The 20145-nt window shown below is 32.8% G+C and overlaps 1 protein-coding gene across 4 annotated transcripts in view; it reads left to right on the top strand.

Annotated features, from left to right (window-relative positions):
* FBXW7 (F-box and WD repeat domain containing 7) overlaps window positions 1-20145 on the top strand; it is a 154260-nt gene that overhangs the window by 127076 nt on the left and 7039 nt on the right. For all 4 annotated transcript variants that reach the window (XM_016197793.2, XM_016197789.2, XM_016197792.2 and 1 more), the window contains 6 exons: window positions 224-306; window positions 3238-3379; window positions 12009-12143; window positions 16838-16961; window positions 18740-18876; window positions 19817-19930. In XM_016197793.2, coding sequence (XP_016053279.1) covers window positions 224-306; window positions 3238-3379; window positions 12009-12143; window positions 16838-16961; window positions 18740-18876; window positions 19817-19930 — 735 coding nt within the window. The remainder of the gene's footprint in view (window positions 1-223; window positions 307-3237; window positions 3380-12008; window positions 12144-16837; window positions 16962-18739; window positions 18877-19816; window positions 19931-20145) is intronic.

The raw sequence follows: 20145 nt of genomic DNA, 5'->3' as shown, positions 1-20145 counted from the left end.
CTGGACAAAATATTAGGGGGGAAATTCACTTTTCTAGTCTTGTAAAGAGTAGAACCATATAATGAAACATGTATTTTCTATATTATTTAACTATTCCTAATTACCATTGTAGACATATGAACATTTAAGATTTTTTTCAATATTACCAATGATAATGTTAAAATTTGATAGTTGGACAGGTGATTTAAAAAAACAACCATATCTTATTTGTTTTACCTTATAGATGAAAAGAAAGTTGGACCATGGTTCTGAGGTCCGCTCTTTTTCTTTGGGAAAGAAACCATGCAAAGTCTCAGAATATACAAGGTAATATTAAGTATAATAATTGATTCTCTCATGATTCTTATGTTTCTTTAAAGAGTTGATTGTAAAAGCATTTCTTTTTATTCACATAGAATTATAATGTCACTAGTACTGTTGACTGTTTAACACATTTTGAGATGACTGAAAATTGGGAAATAACCTCATTTTAAATGAGAAGAATGTTTACCACTATAGCTTTATATTTTTTTACAGATACATTGAAGTAAGACACAAGCAGAAGTTTCATGTCAACCAAATTTTTAAATTACAACTTTTCAGGAATTCTAAAAAGTAAATCCAAAAATAAAATATGAGCAAATGTATCTTGTTACTATAGCAACAGCTGTTCTAAGGAGTATATTTACATATGCAAAATTAAAGATACGTTTATTAGCAGTGAAATAAGCCTCACAATTACTAACTAAATCATATTTCATGAAATTACTGTGTTAGAAATCCCCTTTTATTTGCTTGGTAGGTCTTGTGTTTTTAATACATACATTTCTACACCAGTAGAATAGTTTCCATAACAACTAAATACAATTGTAGTCTTGTTTCCTGCACTATTCCATCATTTTTGGATTTTGCATCAGTATAAAACTTCCCACTCACGCTAATTAGGCTAAATTAAGGACAATATCTATTACCCAGCCAATTAAAAATGCCTTTGGATGTCACTTGGAATGTGGTATTTTAAAATTTAAATGACAAAAGTAGCTTAAAAACTTTTTTTGCGTAATTGTCACTTCTTCACGTAACTGATTGAAAGTTAGCTGTAGAAACTGTAAAAACTCGTGACGGTGACATTTCTTTTTCCCAAAATATTTTGATTTACAGTTATTTTTATTCTATAAGATGCAGTAAAATTAACATTGCTCAGACATAAATTTTTGTGACTGAACATTGTACAGATTGTATCTTTTTTTTTCCCCCCAGAGAATACAGTTTATATTTTTATTTCATTCAGTTGTGGAAAATATTTTTTAAATACTCCTTTATGAAATTTAGAAACTATAATAATTAGAATAGTTTTATGTACAAAAAATGCAGGGATGATACTGAAAAGTAAAGCTCTCTCTCAGTTATTCAGGAAATACTTTTTGTGTCATTTTCTCACATTAACTGTCCCTCTCCCTTTTACTTAACCCTTTGCCTTTTGACAGTTTCACTGTGTTTTGATAGTTCTACCAGAGGGTGCGGCGTGATGTAGAGACAAGTGAAGCTACTCACTTCATTTTTGCTTTTTCCTCCTAGTCTTGATAAAATATTTCTTGGATGAGAAAGTTGAATATAATGTTAAAAATGTGCTATTTGAAAAAAAATTATGTAGATTCCAGTTAATTATACAATTTTTGTTCTTTTATTAATATTGCTGATAACCATGACAAAGATATTAAGTTGTTCAGTTATTTTTAAGGCAGCTTATAAATGAATGCTGAATTTTTACTATAGAACACATTTTAGTAAAATTTGTCTTTAGTTGCTTATTTTTATATTGAGAAAGCACCTGAAAAGGTGAAAGTTTTATTTTTAGCCTTTTAACTTATAATATTATTAAAGCAAACCAAACAGCATACTCTGTCTTTTTGGAGATGTCAGTATATATTTGATGTTTTTAAATTTTTTGACAGATTTTCTAGTAATAAGATGGAATTATAACTTCCATCGTTTTTATTAGAAAATTTAAGTTATAATCACTGTTTAAAAATTGTTCTATTTCAGAGAAAAAAATAGAGCATACCTTTGAAATTTGATAGAAGGAAAAATAGATTTAATTGTTAAATGTTAGAAATTGTCATAGATGTATAATGTTAAAAGATTTAAAGGTGGTAGATATGAAGATTTTTCTGTAAAAAAAATGAAATACATATTTTAACAAAATAATGACATACGCTGCTAGAAAAGAATTGGAAGTTGTTTCAGTAGTAATTTATCAGAGCTTGATATTCAACTAATAGGGTACAATTTGTATGTTCTTTGGATTTAAAATACTTTATTATCATGACTCAATAAATTGAAGATTATTGTACAAATGTAAATAGTTAACTAAATCTTTCTGATCCTTTCTTTAACTGTCTCTGAAATAAGAGATGTTTAGTGTTTAACTTGAGTTTAAATAATTTAGTTATTCAAGTTAGAAAGTAACATTTAATATATTATAACTATACTTTTTCTGATTAGTCATTTTTAGGAGAGTTGGACAATTTTGGAGATAATCTAGTTTTAATCCTCTTATTATACTAGTGGCAGAATTGAATTTCAGGTTTTTGAAAAACTGTCTCAGAGTTTAAATTATTGCACAAAACTGTTTGGATGATCTCGTTTAATTTTGCACATAGTATATTTTCAATGCTTATCTGTTTCACGTAAATACATTTTTAATCAGGGTTTGCTCCTGTCAAATATCTAGACTAAGCTTTATCGATAACAAAAATTGAGCGAAATATTATAAACAATTTAGAAGGCATCTGGGGCACACTCAAGGAACAATGTGACTAGTGAAATGTCCAAAACATTTGAACATACTATTTCTACATTTGAATTTTTTAAAGCATTTATAAGTCTCACATCTCTTTTTATAAAGAAAAATTTAACTTTTATTGAATTATGCCACTGAAGACCAGTCAAAAAAGAAGTGAAACTTACATCTTATAAGGAAATATTTTAACATTATTTGTGTGTATCAACAACTTGTAGTTTTATCATAGAGATTCTGTCATTTGGTTGCAATTAGCATTGCTGGGGTAATAACAGGTGGTTATGTAGGAGGGAGGAAACTTGCTCTAAGAATAGCTGAATAGGTTTTATGAATCCTTGTTCTCTGGGAATAAGCAAATAAAAATAATTTGATTGATGTTTGAAATATACATTCTTATTAAATTTGAGCCTGTTATTCTTAATAAATATCTTTGCTTTCGTTTGTATTTTTTGTAGTACCACTGGGCTTGTACCATGTTCAGCAACACCAACAACTTTTGGAGATCTGAGAGCAGCCAATGGCCAAGGGCAACAACGTCGCCGAATTACATCTGTCCAACCACCTACAGGCCTCCAGGAATGGCTGAAAATGTTTCAGGTGACATGTCTAAACACAGTACTTGAAATGCTTCACTTAATTGCTGCAAAAAAATAAGAGATTATTCAGCCATGAAAAGGAATTGTTACAGGCTACACCCTAGAGGAACCTTGAAAACATTATGCTTTTAGTAAAAGAAGTCAGACACAGAAGGCCACATATTGTACGATTATACCCCAGAACAGGCAAATTCATAGAGACAGGAAGTAGATTAAGTGATTGCTAGGCTATGGTGGTAGGGGAGGTTGAGACTGACTGCTAATTGGTACGGGATTTCTTTTGGGGGGATGGAAGTGTTCTGGAATTGAATAGTAGTGATGGTTGAACAGCAAGATGGCTGTGCTGGGAACCACCAAAGTGTGCATTTAAAATAGTGGATTTTATGTTATGTGAAGTGTATCTCAATTTGAAAATGCTATTAAAATAGGGGAGCTCATTTTAATTTTTAAGTGAATTAATCAGGAGAGTCCAATGCTTATTTTATCAAAGTGTGCGTTTGCATTTCTTTGATTGCTTTTTAGATAATAAGACCTTTCTTCCTTCTCCCTTTATGTTTGAGTTTCTGGGGTCGCTAAATGTATTTGTGTTCTAAACTGCATTGCTTGGAAGTAAAGCATTTATGAGTAATGTTAAGAACTTCTTTAAATTAGTCACTGGTGGTAACTTACCCACCACTATTACTCCTCCTAGTAGCCTCCTAGAGTTGATGCAGCTTCTTTTCATTACACCATGCTTGTGTATGGCTTATTGTGCTCACATTCTGATTACTCTATTTTAGTGGCGTTTAAATTCTTCAAAAGTTGACTGGGATGATTAGCTACCACCAACCCTTGAAAATTATGAATTTTATAACTCACAACAGTGGTATTAAATTGATTTCTCTCTTCTTCCAGTGAGACTATGCATATAAACCATGTATTTAGCAAAATAGTTGGCATGGATTAAACACTTGCTTAATTATTCTTTGTAGATAGTAATATAAATTATGTAAAGTGAAGCTATCTGTGATATTAGCCACCATTCTAATGTAAAATGAATATATTTCTTACCTCCCAATGCTTGATTGGTGATATTTTATGAATGCATAAGGGAATAATGGTTGAAAAGAGGATATTTAATTTGACATTTTAGATTTTTAAGTTGTCCATTTATGTAAATCCTAATATTTTAAATACGTGGGAAAAAACTAAATAAATGTCCCAGTTTTTTCCTTCAATAACTAGAAAACTCACTTGAATCAATATTGCTTTTAAATGGATTTTAAAAATTGTTTCTACCCTTCAGGTTATTTCAGAAAAACTAGGATATCCTTTTTTTTCTTCTTTTTTCTTTCCAGTTGGTAACTGAAAGGTTAGAGCAGTGATTCTTGACAGGGGGCAGGTTTTCCTTGGCTGAAACATTTTCAGTTGTTACAGCTTTAGGCATGGGGGAGGGTGGGCACGACATTGCTGGCATCTAGTGGGTAGAGGCAATGTAAGGGACAGCCTCCCACAACAGTTATCCAGCCCAAAATGTCTGTGGTGCTGAGGTTGAGAATCTGTGGTTAGAGGAGTGAAAAATGTATTTTACTGTTTTTTACAATGCTGTGAATCACTATAGTTACAAAGAATTGTGGGTGATTTTTTTTCATAGTCATTAATTAAATTTGTCCTCTCCCCTCCTCCCAGGTTCATGATTTAAAAATATATTTTTAATTAAATTTTTTCATATCCATGCCCTCAGTGTCTAATTTTTTGTTGCATCCTTTTCGAAAGAAGGTTATCCATCAATAAGAGGTGAAAATAGAACTCAAACATTAATACAATATTAAAGAAATACTGTAAAGATTTTTACCGTCTCTGATTAAACCAAGGAAATGGGAATATGGTGTGTGTTGTTATACCTGCACACACATCCAGTGTGAGCAACACAGCACGTGAGGGTAGTGCAGAAACTGATTTTACCTCATTTCTGTAGGAAAGTACCACCATGATTGAAAATCACACTATTAGTAATAGTTTTATCATCATTGCATCAGCCTCTAAAATACTTATTTTATACGAAAAGCTTTATTTTTTACCAGAAGGTAGTCCAGAATGAGATTTAAAATGAGCATGGGACCATTTTTTCCAATATCCCAAAATAGTCCTTGTTAGCCATTTAGGTTTCTCCCCCAATTTTTAGTGGAAATTTCTCAAATACTGATCTATATACTAGGGAACATTTGTGCATTATTTTGCACTGAGGGTGTTTTAGGGAGTCCTTTGTACAATGTTGGCTTGTTTAGGTAGCTCAGGCTTTTCTTAATGAAATGTCCATGTTAGCACATACTGTGTGATCAAATCTGAGATACAATAGACTGTTAGATGCATCGCAACTTCAAAAATGTTAATGTATTTTTTAAAAAGCTTGTTTCTTAGGCTTAATGAGATTCAGTAAACTAAAGAATATTAGGCTTTTAAAGGCCCATTTGATCGCTTTCCACATGAGAAGTAGATGCAGTGAAGAAAACTTGTTTTTAGTTAATAGGAATAACATGTAGAATTGTCCCTGGAAGTATAGTACTATTTTTTCTTTCTTTCAGGTAAATATTCTGTAGCAAAGAAATCGACTAGCAACAAAAGGTCAACTAGACAGATAGATCAGTACCTTAATCCTTTGAGTACCCTGTCTGTCTCTGACACACCCAGGGCCTTGTTGTTCACTGCCCTTTATTTTCAAGGCTGATGCCAAAGTAACTAGAACTGAATCACTTGCCTAAGGGCTTACAATGCTTTAATGCCTAACTTGCAGAGAGATACAATTTCATAGTAAGGTGGGGAGTCATGGGTTGACCTATGTTGGATAGTTGAGGGATAATTAAACTGGCATGATTTCTACAGATATGCTGTAGGGGCATTTAATGATGTCTTTTCTGTTGCGTAACAAGCAAAGTGGGAGAGTTTGTCCCCTTACTGTTCTGCTATTGCTCCTACGGCAGTGATACAGCATTGTTTTGGTCCAGTTCCATCTATTCTGACAAAGTGCCCTGCTCTCAATTTATAAATTGAATGAGAACAAATGACACACCATTTTGGATAAAGGGAAATTGAAACAGAAATGCCACTGCAAAATGGAAGTACAAATTAAAAACAAAACAAAACCCCCCAGAAATTTTGTACTGTTTGAATTTTCAGTAGCCATTGATTCTGCTTGTTTTGGCAGCCAGATTGATGCTTTAGAATGTTAATTTTGGGGAAGAGAGAAAAATTTTTGTTGTTGTTTATGTCATTTGGGTTTTAGTAAATGATTTTTCACTTTAAAATTTTAGACTAGGTAAAGACACCAATAACATTAACATTTTCTTATGTTCAAATTTATATTCAGAGGCATCGTGATATAATGAGAAACCCATATGATTTAGAAGAAAAGCTCTTAGTACAAATTTTTGCTTTGCCTCTTAATAACTGAGTCACTTTGTTGATATTATATAACCACTCTTGCCTTTATTTTCATCTTCTGTAAAATAGATACAACACTAAAAAGTTGTTGAAAGGGAGAAAACACATAAATGTGCTTAAGCTATACTTGGAAATGCAGTGGAGACTCAGTAAAAATACTAGTTTTCTCTCTTTGTGAGCCTCAGTTTTCTCAGGTCTAAAAAAGGGCTATTAATACTAGCTTAACATTACTAGCATTATTTTAATCAAAGCATATTTGCATTGCATTAAAACTGCGAATGTACTTTGAAAATACCTGTTATACTCAAAATGCTGTTTAAAATGATAAAGTAGAAAACACTTCTGTGTTTTGAAATTAAAAGTGGAGTAAAAACTACTTTTTTGAAGGGTTTAATCAAGTTTCATGGAAACACTTAAAACTTGTACATAAGTTTTCTAACTTCTTTGTTTAGATCTTTTTTGACAGTCAACAAAATCTTAAATAGGAAATGAATTCAGTACTACTTTGCAATTGTATTTGAAATAGTTTGGTCAAGAAACCTTATTGTGTGAAGAGGAGCTGAAGAAAGCCAGAGGAGACTAAGGAAAAACACTGTGTCTAACATTTTGAAGACTTTACTATAAAAATATGATCAGGCCGATTCTCGTTTTTTGTTTTTTTGTTTTTTTTCAGAAAACAAAACCAGGATCATATTCTTTGAGTCAGACTTTGATGTAATGTAGATTGGAGTTAACAATTAGAACTGACCCACAGTAGAATGGGTGATAGTAAGTACTCCACCCCTGGAACTGTTAGACTGGGTACCATTTGCTGGAGGTACTAGAGAAGTGAGTTCCCTAGGACTGTCCAAAGTCATAAAATACATATCTGACTGGGATACTAAGGATCACCCAGGTGTTATTAGTCCGTTTCACTGCTGGTGTGTGAATCATCTGTATCAATCCTGGATGAGTTGTTTATTTAAAACAAAATGTCCTCAGCCTCACCTTGACCACTGAATCAGACTCTTTGATGGTGGGTTGTAGGACTCTATGATTCTTGCATTTTTCAACCAGCATTTGGGAACCACTGGTCTGGACCAAGCCCCTCATTATATAGGCGGGGTCTCTGCTACTCAGACTAATTATGGGACTTACAAGTAGTTCCACGGTGAGTTTACTGGTGAAACCCAGGCCCCTGATTACAGTTCAGTGCTGCTTCTGCACTACCTGGATTCTCTAGTACCTGTATTCTCTAATTCCCTGCAATAAAATATCACTTTCATGGGGAATTTTCAAGTTGGCATTTGCAGTTTAGTTCATAAATTAAATTTTGTTTCTCATGATTCTTTCTCAATTTGGGAATGTTTTTCCTGTCCCCTCTAATATGTTCCCATATGACTTTATCATGAAAGACCAAAGGAAGATATTTTTTTCTTTTTCAGGATAACTACTTTTCAGAACAAAAATAAAATAATTATTATCAGACTTATCCAACACTTTTGCAGATAAAGAAACTAAGGCTGCAGAGGTTAAATTGTAACCTAATTAGGGGCAGTATCTCCTCCAAAAGTTGGGTTTCCTGATGCCCAGTTCATTGCTCTTTCCACTATTCCTCATTAAAGGTTGGTGTGGGTTGTTATTTTGTTTTAGTATAGTTATTAACTGGAAAGTTTTTAAGTTAATACATACTCCCTTGCCTTAACCATGTATATGTACAAGATTTGCATCCAGTCTTGGAACTAGAGTAAGCAAGCAAGTTCTAGTGATACCATCAAATATAAAGGATAGAAATACTCCAGAGAGTGTTGAGAGAGTATTGGCACAGTATTTCCTGACTCTGGGAATTCATTCATTGATTCAACAAATACTTATTGAGCACCTGTTGGTGCTAGGCCCTACTTTGGATCTGGGCTAAAATAGTTAACGAAAAAGACCCCCTCGACTCCACCCCCCACCCAAAAAAAGAAAACACTTTTGCAGAATTTACATTCTAGTCAGGAGGGCCATGGGGTTGGAGGCTTGGAACTGGTTTGCAGTTTCAAAGAGGTTGCCCAGAGAAGAACCTATGGAAGCAAGCCATGTGGGTATCTAGGGAAATAATGTTCTAGGGAACAACATGGGGAAAAGCTCTGAAGCAGAGCATGCTTGGTACATTTGAGGCACAGAAGGAGTGTCTGTGACTAAAGGTAATGAGTGAATGAGGCAGAGGAATAGGAAATTGCAACCTGGTAGGATAACCTAAAGACTCCGGTTTTTACTTCGAGTGAAGTGGGTCTGGAGGGTTTTAAGCAGAAGAGTGAGTTTTAGCAGTATCGCTCTGTCTGCTTTGTAGACAATAGAACAAGGAGGGCAAAGGTGGAGGTGGGAAGCTGGGAGGCGGGTAAGAGGTTGTAGGAATAATCCAGATGACAAGTAATAGCTTAGACCAGTGCAGTAATAGTCAGATTGTGGTATAATTGGAAATTCAAGCCATAGATTTCATTGATGGATCAGAAACATGCGCCAGTGAGAGTGAGGGAGCAAGGGAAGAGATGGCACCAGAGCAACTAACAGAGTTCTGAAATAGGGAAGATTGTGGATGTGCACATTTAAGAGAAAGACCATGGACATGTTAGGTTTCTATTACATATCCGAGAATACATGTTGAGTAAACAATTTTATGTACAGGTCTGGAGTTCAGGGAAGAAAATCTAGGCTGGATAGAGGAGATCTGCCTCTGTGATCCAGACCTTTACTGGAACCATCTAAGATATGTGAATTTAAGCAATTAGACTGTTGAATATGTATGGTCCGTGGAAACAGTCTCTTTACTATGTAGTTTATAGCTTACATTACTAATCCTTATCTGGTATATTTTTCAGTAAAATGTCACAAAGTAACACCTGATAAATGTATGTATAATTTTTAAATGAGATATAATTTAGATTTTATTTGACTTGTTAAATATTATTTAACACAAAATAAAAACATCATTTAAAGTCTTAGAAACATTTTGCTATACACGCCTAATTTTTGTCATGGACTCTGCCTTAAATACATAGAAATTTCTGACACAGTTCCTAACATTTACCTGAGATATGAATTATTTATGCTCTATTTTGGCTTTTTTCATTCTATACTCCATCTCCTAAAATCCTTGATAAAATGTATTTTTCTGTCTTTTAGCAGTTGTGTACTGTGGTTGATAGTGCTTTTCTATTCCTTTCTTTTTAAAAATGAGTAGTAATACATTAACTGAAAAAAGAAAACATTAAGCATATATAGTATACTACTTTAAATTAGAAATATTCATATAGCTATAAATGTAGTTAAATAGTATATAAAGCAGTAATACAGTGAAATAATATCACTGTCTCTTTACTGTAGAGGATTACATAGGATATCTTTATTTTTATATCAAAAATTAACCATAAACACTACCAAACATATTTTTAAAGCAGGTGTTAATATATGTAAAGATTAAGAATTTTATATTAAAATTATTCTATTTTCAAATGATTTAATTAAAGCTGCATTTTAATGAAGTCAACATAGTTATCCTTTACCCAAAATGGGTATTTCCTTATACTAGTGTCCATGAATCTTTATAATGTAGACAGAGAGGAACAATATATTATAAAAAGCCACCTCAAATCTAGTGAGGAATGTAAACCAATAAATCAGAGTTTATAGTATTAATACCAGTTGATCAGAGATGAGTGGAGATTGGTCAGTGTAAGTTTGATCAAAGGAGTTAGTTTTGAATCAGGATTTGAATCTGTGTGAGGGAAACTGAACAAAATAATCAAACTTCAAATTAACTACTTTTAATTGGTCATGTGTGTGCACATATATGCATGTGAGTATTTTTAATTTTATGTATGAATTCTTACCTTAACCAAAAATGCTACAAGGTGAGTGCTCTAGGATAGTGGTTTGGGGGTATGTGTATAGAATTAAAAGGAAAGGACACACCTTATTCGATAGAGCCTGTGTTTTCTCATATTCCGTGATAAAATGGGGGCAGTTCCCAGGTTTTTATAATGGTTAAATGAGATGTTTGTAACAGGTACTCTGGAAGCACTGCTGAAATGTTTGATAGTATTACCATAATCTGCACCTTATGATAGGAAAAAGAGATGAAGTTTATTGTAGTTTATTGAAGTTTTAAATACTTTTAAAAATAAAATGTGTTCTAAATAAGACTTCCTGTGTCTTCAGTACATCTCAGTTTTCAATTATTTTCTATTTCACATATTACAAAATGCAGATTCCTATTTTAAGCAAGAAATGGAGTCAAAGTCCAGATATTTCTGGCTCCAAACCTCATCTCATTCCCCTTCACCCATTCCCAAATGGATGTAATAACTCATGAAAGCACTTAGAGCCTCCCCATCAAGGGTGTTCTTCACTTAAGAATTCCAGGGTTGTTCAGGCGTTTTACATGATTGTTGTGAGGGGAAATTCTTAACATTTTAAATTATTCACATGCTTTTTAGTTTTTCCTTTTATGAATCATGGCTTTTCTGTGCAAGTTCCTTACTAGAAAAAAAAATTTTTTTTAAAGAATTCCCTAGTATAGCTTAAAGGAGTTCATATTTTTGAAGTATAATTATGTGTTTTTGTTTTTCCAGAATGCAGTACTTTTACTTCTTACCCTCCTTTAGTCTTTGTTCATATTCTGATTTTACTACTAAGTTAGCTACTATTTTCTACTGTTTGCTGTTTTTTATCTGAAATTATTCTCACTCAGCAATGTCCTTTTGTTTGTGGAAGGCGCTTGTCAGATGTGCAGTATTTGCAGTTATTAATTTTTCTCTATATGATGCTGCCAGTGTCCTCAGATGAGTGCTTCATTCAAACCATCAAGTTTTATGGCACCCACTTGAAAGATGCAGAGAAAGAAAAATCATCTATCAAAACTCCCTGTTTACTCAGTAACCCAAATTGATGTTTCTGAACAAAATTTTGGTTTCTAAACCAGTATCTTTGTGGTAGATGAATATATAACAATTATAATAATGTAATGCAAAAATATTTTCCCATCAAAACCATGATATTTTTTTAAAGCTTTTTATAAAATTAAGGTGTCTAGTAAATTTGATGAGACTAAATGATTATTACTTCTTTGCCTTCTGGAGAAAATGTCACTATAAGCAGTTCCTTTTGATGTTGTATGTAGATAAGGATTTTTCTTTAATTTGAGACATCTATGAAAATAATAAAATTTTTGAATTCCTGTTTAATAGAGCTGGAGTGGACCAGAGAAATTGCTTGCTTTAGATGAACTTATTGATAGTTGTGAACCAACCCAAGTAAAACATATGATGCAAGTGATAGAACCCCAGTTTCAACGAGACTTCATTTCGTTGCTCCCTAAAGAGGTAAGGATGATCAATTATATTCTTCATTTTGTGCTATTTGAGAACACAACTCAACAGCTACCACTTCTAAACATTGTCATCCTGTGGTATTCAGTATTGCCAGTTTAACACTTTTAATTAGTGCTAAAGAGGGCTATAAATGATAACCTGCCATGAATTAATAATGTAATTTTCATATTAAAGTGTGCTTATGGACTGAGTGACTTCTTTCTACCACTGGAATAAGTCGTATATGGGAGTAAGCTGTTGAGTTTTGTTAGATTGTTTCTTTACTAAGATTTCTTTCCCCAGGTTATTTGAAACCTAATCTTTAGTTGCACTGATATGTTCATTATAGTAGCAGATTTTAAAAAATATCTTGATTTTATTAAAACAACAGTTTTTTTCTTTTGTTGTTTGTTAATCCTAAATTCCTTTGAAAGTGATAATTTTATGATTCTATTGAATTATAGTTCTCTGTTACTTACATTGTGTAATTTTGAAATATATGGAATTTCACGTGTCTTTTTCTACTAATCATCCTACTTTTCACCCCCATCACTCTCTCACACACACACACACACACACACAATTACAGATTTCCTATACCAGTTGCATTCTTACAGCATTTCTGTTGGAAGTTTTTGTGCCCATTTGTTTTTGTATCTTTACGTCAGCTGACACTATTTTTTAATCGTAGATTGATTATGATCATATGGGCATTCTTGACTGTATAAATGAGGCATAATTTAGTTACAGTTTTTTATTGTTATAGGCTACATAGTTTCATTTTTGTCAGCAAACAGAAATAGTATAACATTAAATAATCAATGTCACCATATTTTCAAAAAGTATGTATGTGTCAGCTAAGAAGACCAATATACCTTTGCAAATGATCCTGAAACTTCAAATTTGAAGAGAAAAGGAATCAGTTTTTTTCAGATAACCAGTCTAAATATCCTCAAGGCATTTAAGATAGTCCCAATAATAATTTCACATTAGATATGAACAAGATAATTTCATTGTATTTAGTGTATGAAACTAATCATAATTTAAGGAAAAAGCAAAGTAGAAAAACTACCTCATTCCTGAAATGTTTCTTCTTTGGAGTGATTTTTTTAAAAATGATACTGTCCCAGAAAAAAACTTCTATTCTTGCTGGCTCATTCTAAAACTGAATCCTTTGAATAGATTTGGCTTATGAAAGTGATATAAGCTCTTTTTGCCTCTAGAAGGATATTAATAATAGGAAATACTTTTTTTTAAAGTATTTGACTGAAAGTAAATTTATTCACCTCTGATATGTGTCATAGTTTTCCTTGATAGCCTTCTTATTTTAGAAGGTAGTATTTTTGTTAAAAGAGACTTTCTCTTAGTCCTGTTTGCCCCTTATCTCTGAGAATGGTGAGTTTTTTGTTTTGTTTTACCTTTTTTTGTATTTTACTTTTTAACACACAAAAATGTGATTTTAAGTAAGAAGAATATAGAAGTATTTTTAAGAGACTGAGAATTAAGCCCAAATGAAAAATTTTTTGGATTAAGTGTTCTTTTCAAGATTGCCTGAGGAAAAAGAAGTGAGGCTAGGTTGGAGAATGAGTGAGCCCTGGCTTAGAATATCATCTCTGTTACCCCCCCCACACCTCCTTTTTTTCCAACTACTAGAAAAAAATTTTCCTGTTTTGAAAAATGCTTTATTTTATACATGGAGAAACAATGGCACAGATCTTAGTCCTTAAGGAAATGAATATTATTTTATCAGAGACTAAGTACTATAATTATTTAAAATATTTTCTTCATGTCAGGAAATGGACATATAATAATTTTCTTATAATTCCTTTCAATAGATCTCAAAGCTCTTTACCAACATTTATTTATTAATCTCAAAAACCTTGCCTAAAATCTCACTAGTCTCGCTTGGGAGGCTTGTGATGAACAGCATTGCCCTTATTGTGTAAGTAAATACCAAGAAAAGCATAGTGTAGAGCAGATGATTTAGAACAAAACCTATATTCTTAACATAGGATCTTATATTCTTTATTCTTTCAGTAATTGAACCCACTGAAGTATAGCAATTCTGGAAAAATATTAGCTACTTTTAAGTATAATATGGTGATCTTTTATATAGGTTATAGAGAAAAACAAAAAAATAGCAACTCACTGAAATTAAAAGTTGGGGCAAAAAGGTAATTATCTGAAATAGATTTTCAATTTAAGAACATCTGTCTGGTGGAAGTGTTACTTAGGAAGAATTACTAATCTAGATTTTACTTTTAAGACATGAAGAGAAAGCTGTATTAGTTAGACCATTTGACTTGGCTACAATAACCGTGTAACTCCCTACTGTGGTGTTACAGGGGTATAGTTTGGTACAGTGCCCTTTCTCTGTCCCCTGTAAGGAACCCCACATAACAAGCCCTTGCTTACTTTGAGGAACTGGTTCACTTCCCCATAATACCTAAGAATTGTGTAAGGAATTGCTGTTCTCTTTTTGCTTGGCAATTTAACTTAAAAACCATGTAAAATATTGTTGCCAGCATATTTGTGTTCTACTCTTTCCCTGATTTAAACCTTCTTTTCTGACTTATATTTTCCTGGTTCTGATTTTTTAATGTGTATTTTCCCATTTTGCTGTGTGCATTTTCTATAATGCCTAGATGTTTTCATGGAACTGGCTAGGTATAAATAGACAAACGTTTAATACATTGAAGTTCATGGTTAAGTTCTTTGCTATTTTCAAGGAAAGTGTGCCCATTATCTACGGAGTTAGCACTGCAACTTTCCTTAGTATCTGAGTGTTTCTTTATATTTCTCTGTACTATATTCAGACATGGGACTAGATGATCTCTTAATCTCACTAGTAACAAATGAACTTCTACCTGTTGACTTTGGGATATACCAGCGATTTTCAACCTTTTTCATGTCATGGCACACATAAACTAATTACTAAAATTCTGCAGCACATCAAAAAAATATGTTTTTTGCTGATCTGACAAAAAAAAAGATCATAATTTTGATTCATTCACACTGGAAGGCTGTTATTGTGTTAGGTGTTGTCATTTTTTTAAATTTGACAGTCTAAGGGAAAAGAAGTCAGTGCCTCTGACTAAATAGTCAGGTATTGCATGATTTAAAAATTTTTGCAGCACACCAGGTGCCTGCCATGGCACATCCATTGAAAATCGCTGGACTATACCTTTGAAATCTGAGCTGCTCTGGATTTGTTTCCTAGCCTTTAAAATTGAATATTTCTATAAATTACCTGATTTCTACTTCAACTAAAGCAAAGACTAGACTTTTTCATATGGCCATTCTAAAAATCTTGGGCATAAAATAGCATCTCTTACACAAATACAATTTTGTTCCTAATAATTTCTGTGTTAAATATCAATTTCACATGGAAGATTAATAATATAGTGGTATCATATTACTGTTATATTGACTCTAAGCAAGGTTGCCTAGGCTTTGATTGATTGATAATTTCAAAATTAAGTGGCTTATGAAATATCTGTTTAAAAACTACAAATACATACATTGTTGTATATAGTTATGCCTTATTATTTTAGATGAGTCAGTTTCTATATATGGTACTGAAAATCTTTCCCGACAGACCAAAAGTAATTATTCCACAGAGTTTTCTACTGCCATTTGTCAACAGTAGTATTAAAGTGAGTACTGACTAGTTAAAGTACTCTCTATATAGAATGTACTCAATAAATTTGTGATTAATGATGAACTCCATATATACAAAGTCATTGGGAAAGTTTAACTTATATCATGTAATTTTTATCTTAGCATTAAAAATTAATTCAAATTGTACTTTTACTCCCTTATATGGCCCTTGGCCTTTTAAATGATAGTTTGTTTTAATCTTTGTAATTTAATTTATATGAAAACTAAATTTTCTTGCTCTGTTTATTTTTTTTATTTGATCTGTTTAGATAATTTTTGTCCTATCATAATTTAAATTATTTTGAATTGCCTTTACATAATGGAAAAGAAATTGATGGTTTGCAAGTATTGGAAACAAAATTTTTAAATCAATGCTATACCAAAGAGCTGGCTCCAATATATAACTACCTGGCCCATCAAGAAAATCCCCTTAAGCAATGTAATTAGCATCCAATTACTCTTATATGTCTATGGAGAGGTTTAGTAATTGTCCCCTTTTGTCATTTACTGTAAAGGGTATAAATGTTTGAAAAGTTCATCATTGTGGTAATAAACACTTTGATTTGGTAAAGAACTATTAACCATATCTATCAGAATTTATCTCAAACCATACTACACAGAATATAAATAAGTCTTATTTACCTTAAGTCCTGTCTTGGATAAATTTACTTTGTACTAAGAAGAGAAAAAAGACAAAATTTAAACAACTGATAAAGTAAAATAGGTAGGTAGGTAGGTAGGTAAGTAGGTAGAATTCTTGAGTTGAGACTCAGCAGAGGTAGGAGCAGAGGCTGGGCGGTTTAATAAGTATTCCTTGAAGAGGTGAGTGGAGTGAAGTTCATAAAAGCAAACTGAGTGGGTTTTTTAAATCTGGTATATATCTTTTAAGCTTGAATATTAGAAAGTACTGCCTTTCATAATTTTAGGAATTAGAATGTAGAATTATATTACATTTATTTATAAGTGCTTTGTCCCATAGAGAATAATTAACTTATTATTTTTATATATGTTAAAATATGGGTATACTGTGCTTTTTCTTTTCATAGCTGGCACTTTATGTGCTTTCATTCCTGGAACCCAAAGACCTGCTACAAGCGGCTCAGACATGTCGCTACTGGAGAATTTTGGCTGAAGACAACCTTCTCTGGAGAGAGAAATGCAAAGAAGAAGGTAAGGCTTACGTAGAGAAAATGTTCATACTTTGAAAAAGCAAAGTGATTCTGAAAACAAATAGAAAAAAATAAAAATAAGTTTTATGTGCAAGTAGAATAAAGTGGTGGATAAAAGGAAAAGAGAACTTTAGGCAGCCTATCAGAGAATCAAGAACGAGTGTTCATTAGCATTCACCTACTTCACACAAAGTCTACAGGTTATTCCACACGTTCAAATGAGCCAAATCTTGCAGCTGATGCCTTTAATGAACACTGTAACTAATAGCAAGGATATCTGATTTTCTTCCCAGTAGAATTAGTAAACAATGAAAAAGTCAAGATGAGGATGACTTAAAGGAAATCCAAAGTTACATTAGCAATTAAATATTCAAATATTCCGTATTTTATTCATTCCTCCACAAATATTTTTTGGACATCTCTTAAGAACTGGGGATTCTTAAATGCTGGGGACATAGTAATAAACTCCCATTTTCCTCCTGTCACAGAGCTTATGTTCTTGAAACCTGTAAAAAAAAAAAGAATTCCCTTTCTTAGTAGAAGAGTAGGTATCCTCCATATTAATTAAAGAAAGAACTTTATTTTCCAGCAGTCATCTAGAAAAAGAATATTTTTGAAAAAATATGTAAAAATATTATTTGCTTCTGACAAGCAACATTTTTGAGAAAGGATCTTAGAACATGAGACAGATCCTCCATAGGTTACCCTCCCCTCGGTGGAGGTTATAGTGGGGTGGGGAGCACTGAGGTTAGGAAAGCTTGGCCGTGAGACCCAGGGCTCCTGGTTTCCAGTCCTGCCTCTGCCCTGTCTGTGGCTTGGACTCAGCAGTGATACCTTCTCTTCTCAGGTGTCTATATACATAAAGTGGGGTTAACCATCCCTGCCTTACCTTCTCAGTATCATTACTTTAATGACTTTTAAAAAATAATGGTAACATTTACATAAAACTGTCACCATGTTCAGGTGCACAGTTCATGACATTAAGTACATTCACGTTATTGTGCAGCCACCCCCACCACCCGTCTCCAGTGCTTGGCCTCCCAGCTGAAACGCCATTCCCACGTAGCGCTAACTCCGTCTCCCTGCAGCCCCTGGCAGCCACCATTCTACTTTCTGTCTCTGAATCTGACCGCTCTACGTACCTTGTATAAGTGGAACCATGTGGTATTTGTCTTTTTGTGACTGGCTTCTTTCACTTAGCATAATGTCTTCAAGTCCATCCACGCGGTAGCATGTTAGGTTTTTTTAAGGCTGAATGATATTCCATCTTATGCACATACACATTTTCTTTACCATTTATCCATCAGTGGACACTAGGGTTGCTTCTCCTTTTTGCCTGTTTTGAATAATGCTGTTATGAACATGGGTGTACAAATATCTGTTTAAGGCCCTGTTTTCCCTCCTTTAGGGTCTATATCGAGAAGGGGAATTGCTGGATCATATGGTCATTCTGTGTTTAGTGTTTTTGAGGAACCACCATACTGTTTTCCATAACAGCTGCATTTTATATTCCTACAAGCATTGCATAAAGGTTCCAGTTTCTGCACATCCTCCCCAATATTTCATAGAATCATTTTGAGAAAGAAAATGAAATGGTTAATATAAAATAACTTCATATAAAATTTAAACTTTACATTATTTTGTTTTGTAGTAATTGTTAGAAATCAGTGTTCTGCATTTTGGTAGTTTTCAGCATAGGAGAAAATGAGATACATTATAAAATGTGTAATATTTATTATTGGTGAAGACAGTTATACTCTTTTAATTCTTTGAAACTAGGTATTGATGAACCATTGCACATCAAGAGAAGAAAAGTAATAAAACCAGGTTTTATACACAGTCCATGGAAAAGTGCGTACATCAGACAGCATAGAATTGATACTAACTGGAGGCGAGGAGAACTCAAGTCTCCTAAGGTAACTGAACTCGTGCAGTGTAGCAGAATCTATTAACTAGTGTTAGTATCTGGTGTGTTTTTCCACTTCTTGGCAACCAGTATAACTTGACACCTATCTCCAGTAGAAAGAAAACAATATATTTTTAAATAACTGACATTATCCTTCTATTGTGAATTTCTCTAGTCTGACAACTCATTGTCTTAAATCAAAGACAAGTTGGTTGGCATGTATCTCTATCTTACGTAAATGAAATTTTTTCTGAATATCCTGTTGAATTTTGTGTCATATATATTCTGCCTAAGAATTTGCTCCCTCTCTGACCACATAGTCCAAATATGATTTTTGAGGAGTGCCTGTGTTTTGTTTTGGTGGCCTTTGTGTGTTTTATTTTATAAATTTAACTATTGTGACTTTTTGTCTTATAACATTTCAAGTATATAAAAAATATCAAAAATGCTTGAAATTTTTAAATATATGTTTATAATTGGAAAAAGGCAATTTGGGGAGACACAGTTCTATTCCTGTGTATATATTATGGCAGATTTTTTTTGTTTTAAGTTAAAAAGCTGATAATTATGTTGCTCTTGTCTTTCTAGTTAATAGGTGCTTTTGTTTTCGTGTGTCAAATTGTAAAACTTAGATGCATATTCCTTGGTTTGAACAGATAAAATAGATGACTTTAAAATGCATCTGTGCTTGAACCGTCTTTATGAGGTCTTGACTCGGTAAAATTATAACAGTTAATTTCTCAAGTATAAATAATAGAATATGGAAACAGTAAAATGTTTAATACTTGATTCATCAGCCAGGAATGATGATGCTTCATATTTCATATAAATTTTAATTCTAGAAATAGACTACAGGTTGCTGTTCCTATTTATGGTTTCATTTTTCTTTTCACCAGTATTTTAAAAAACATAATTCAGTCACATTTCTAATCCTTATATCTACCTCGTAGGTGCTGAAAGGACACGATGATCATGTGATTACATGCTTACAGTTTTGTGGTAACCGAATAGTTAGTGGTTCTGATGACAACACTTTAAAAGTCTGGTCAGCAGTCACAGGCAAAGTAAGTTTATTTCTTTGTGCACTTCATGAGGTCATCATTTTGTGTATGTCTTTGCAAGGATCGGCCAGTGAAAGGAAAACAAGGATTCATTTTTGACTCTAGCTTATTTTGATAGCAAATAGCAGAGCTTCTAATTTAGCTTCTTCCTTGGCATGAAGATGATGTTTCTCATGATAGGAATATCGGTAGTTTCTTCCTTATTTAAATAGTTTGTC

Source organism: Miniopterus natalensis, chromosome 4, assembly GCF_054644295.1.
Source record: "Miniopterus natalensis isolate mMinNat1 chromosome 4, mMinNat1.hap1, whole genome shotgun sequence".
Classification (NCBI taxonomy): Eukaryota; Metazoa; Chordata; class Mammalia; order Chiroptera; family Miniopteridae; genus Miniopterus; species Miniopterus natalensis.
This window is presented reverse-complemented; position numbering and strand designations above follow the sequence as displayed.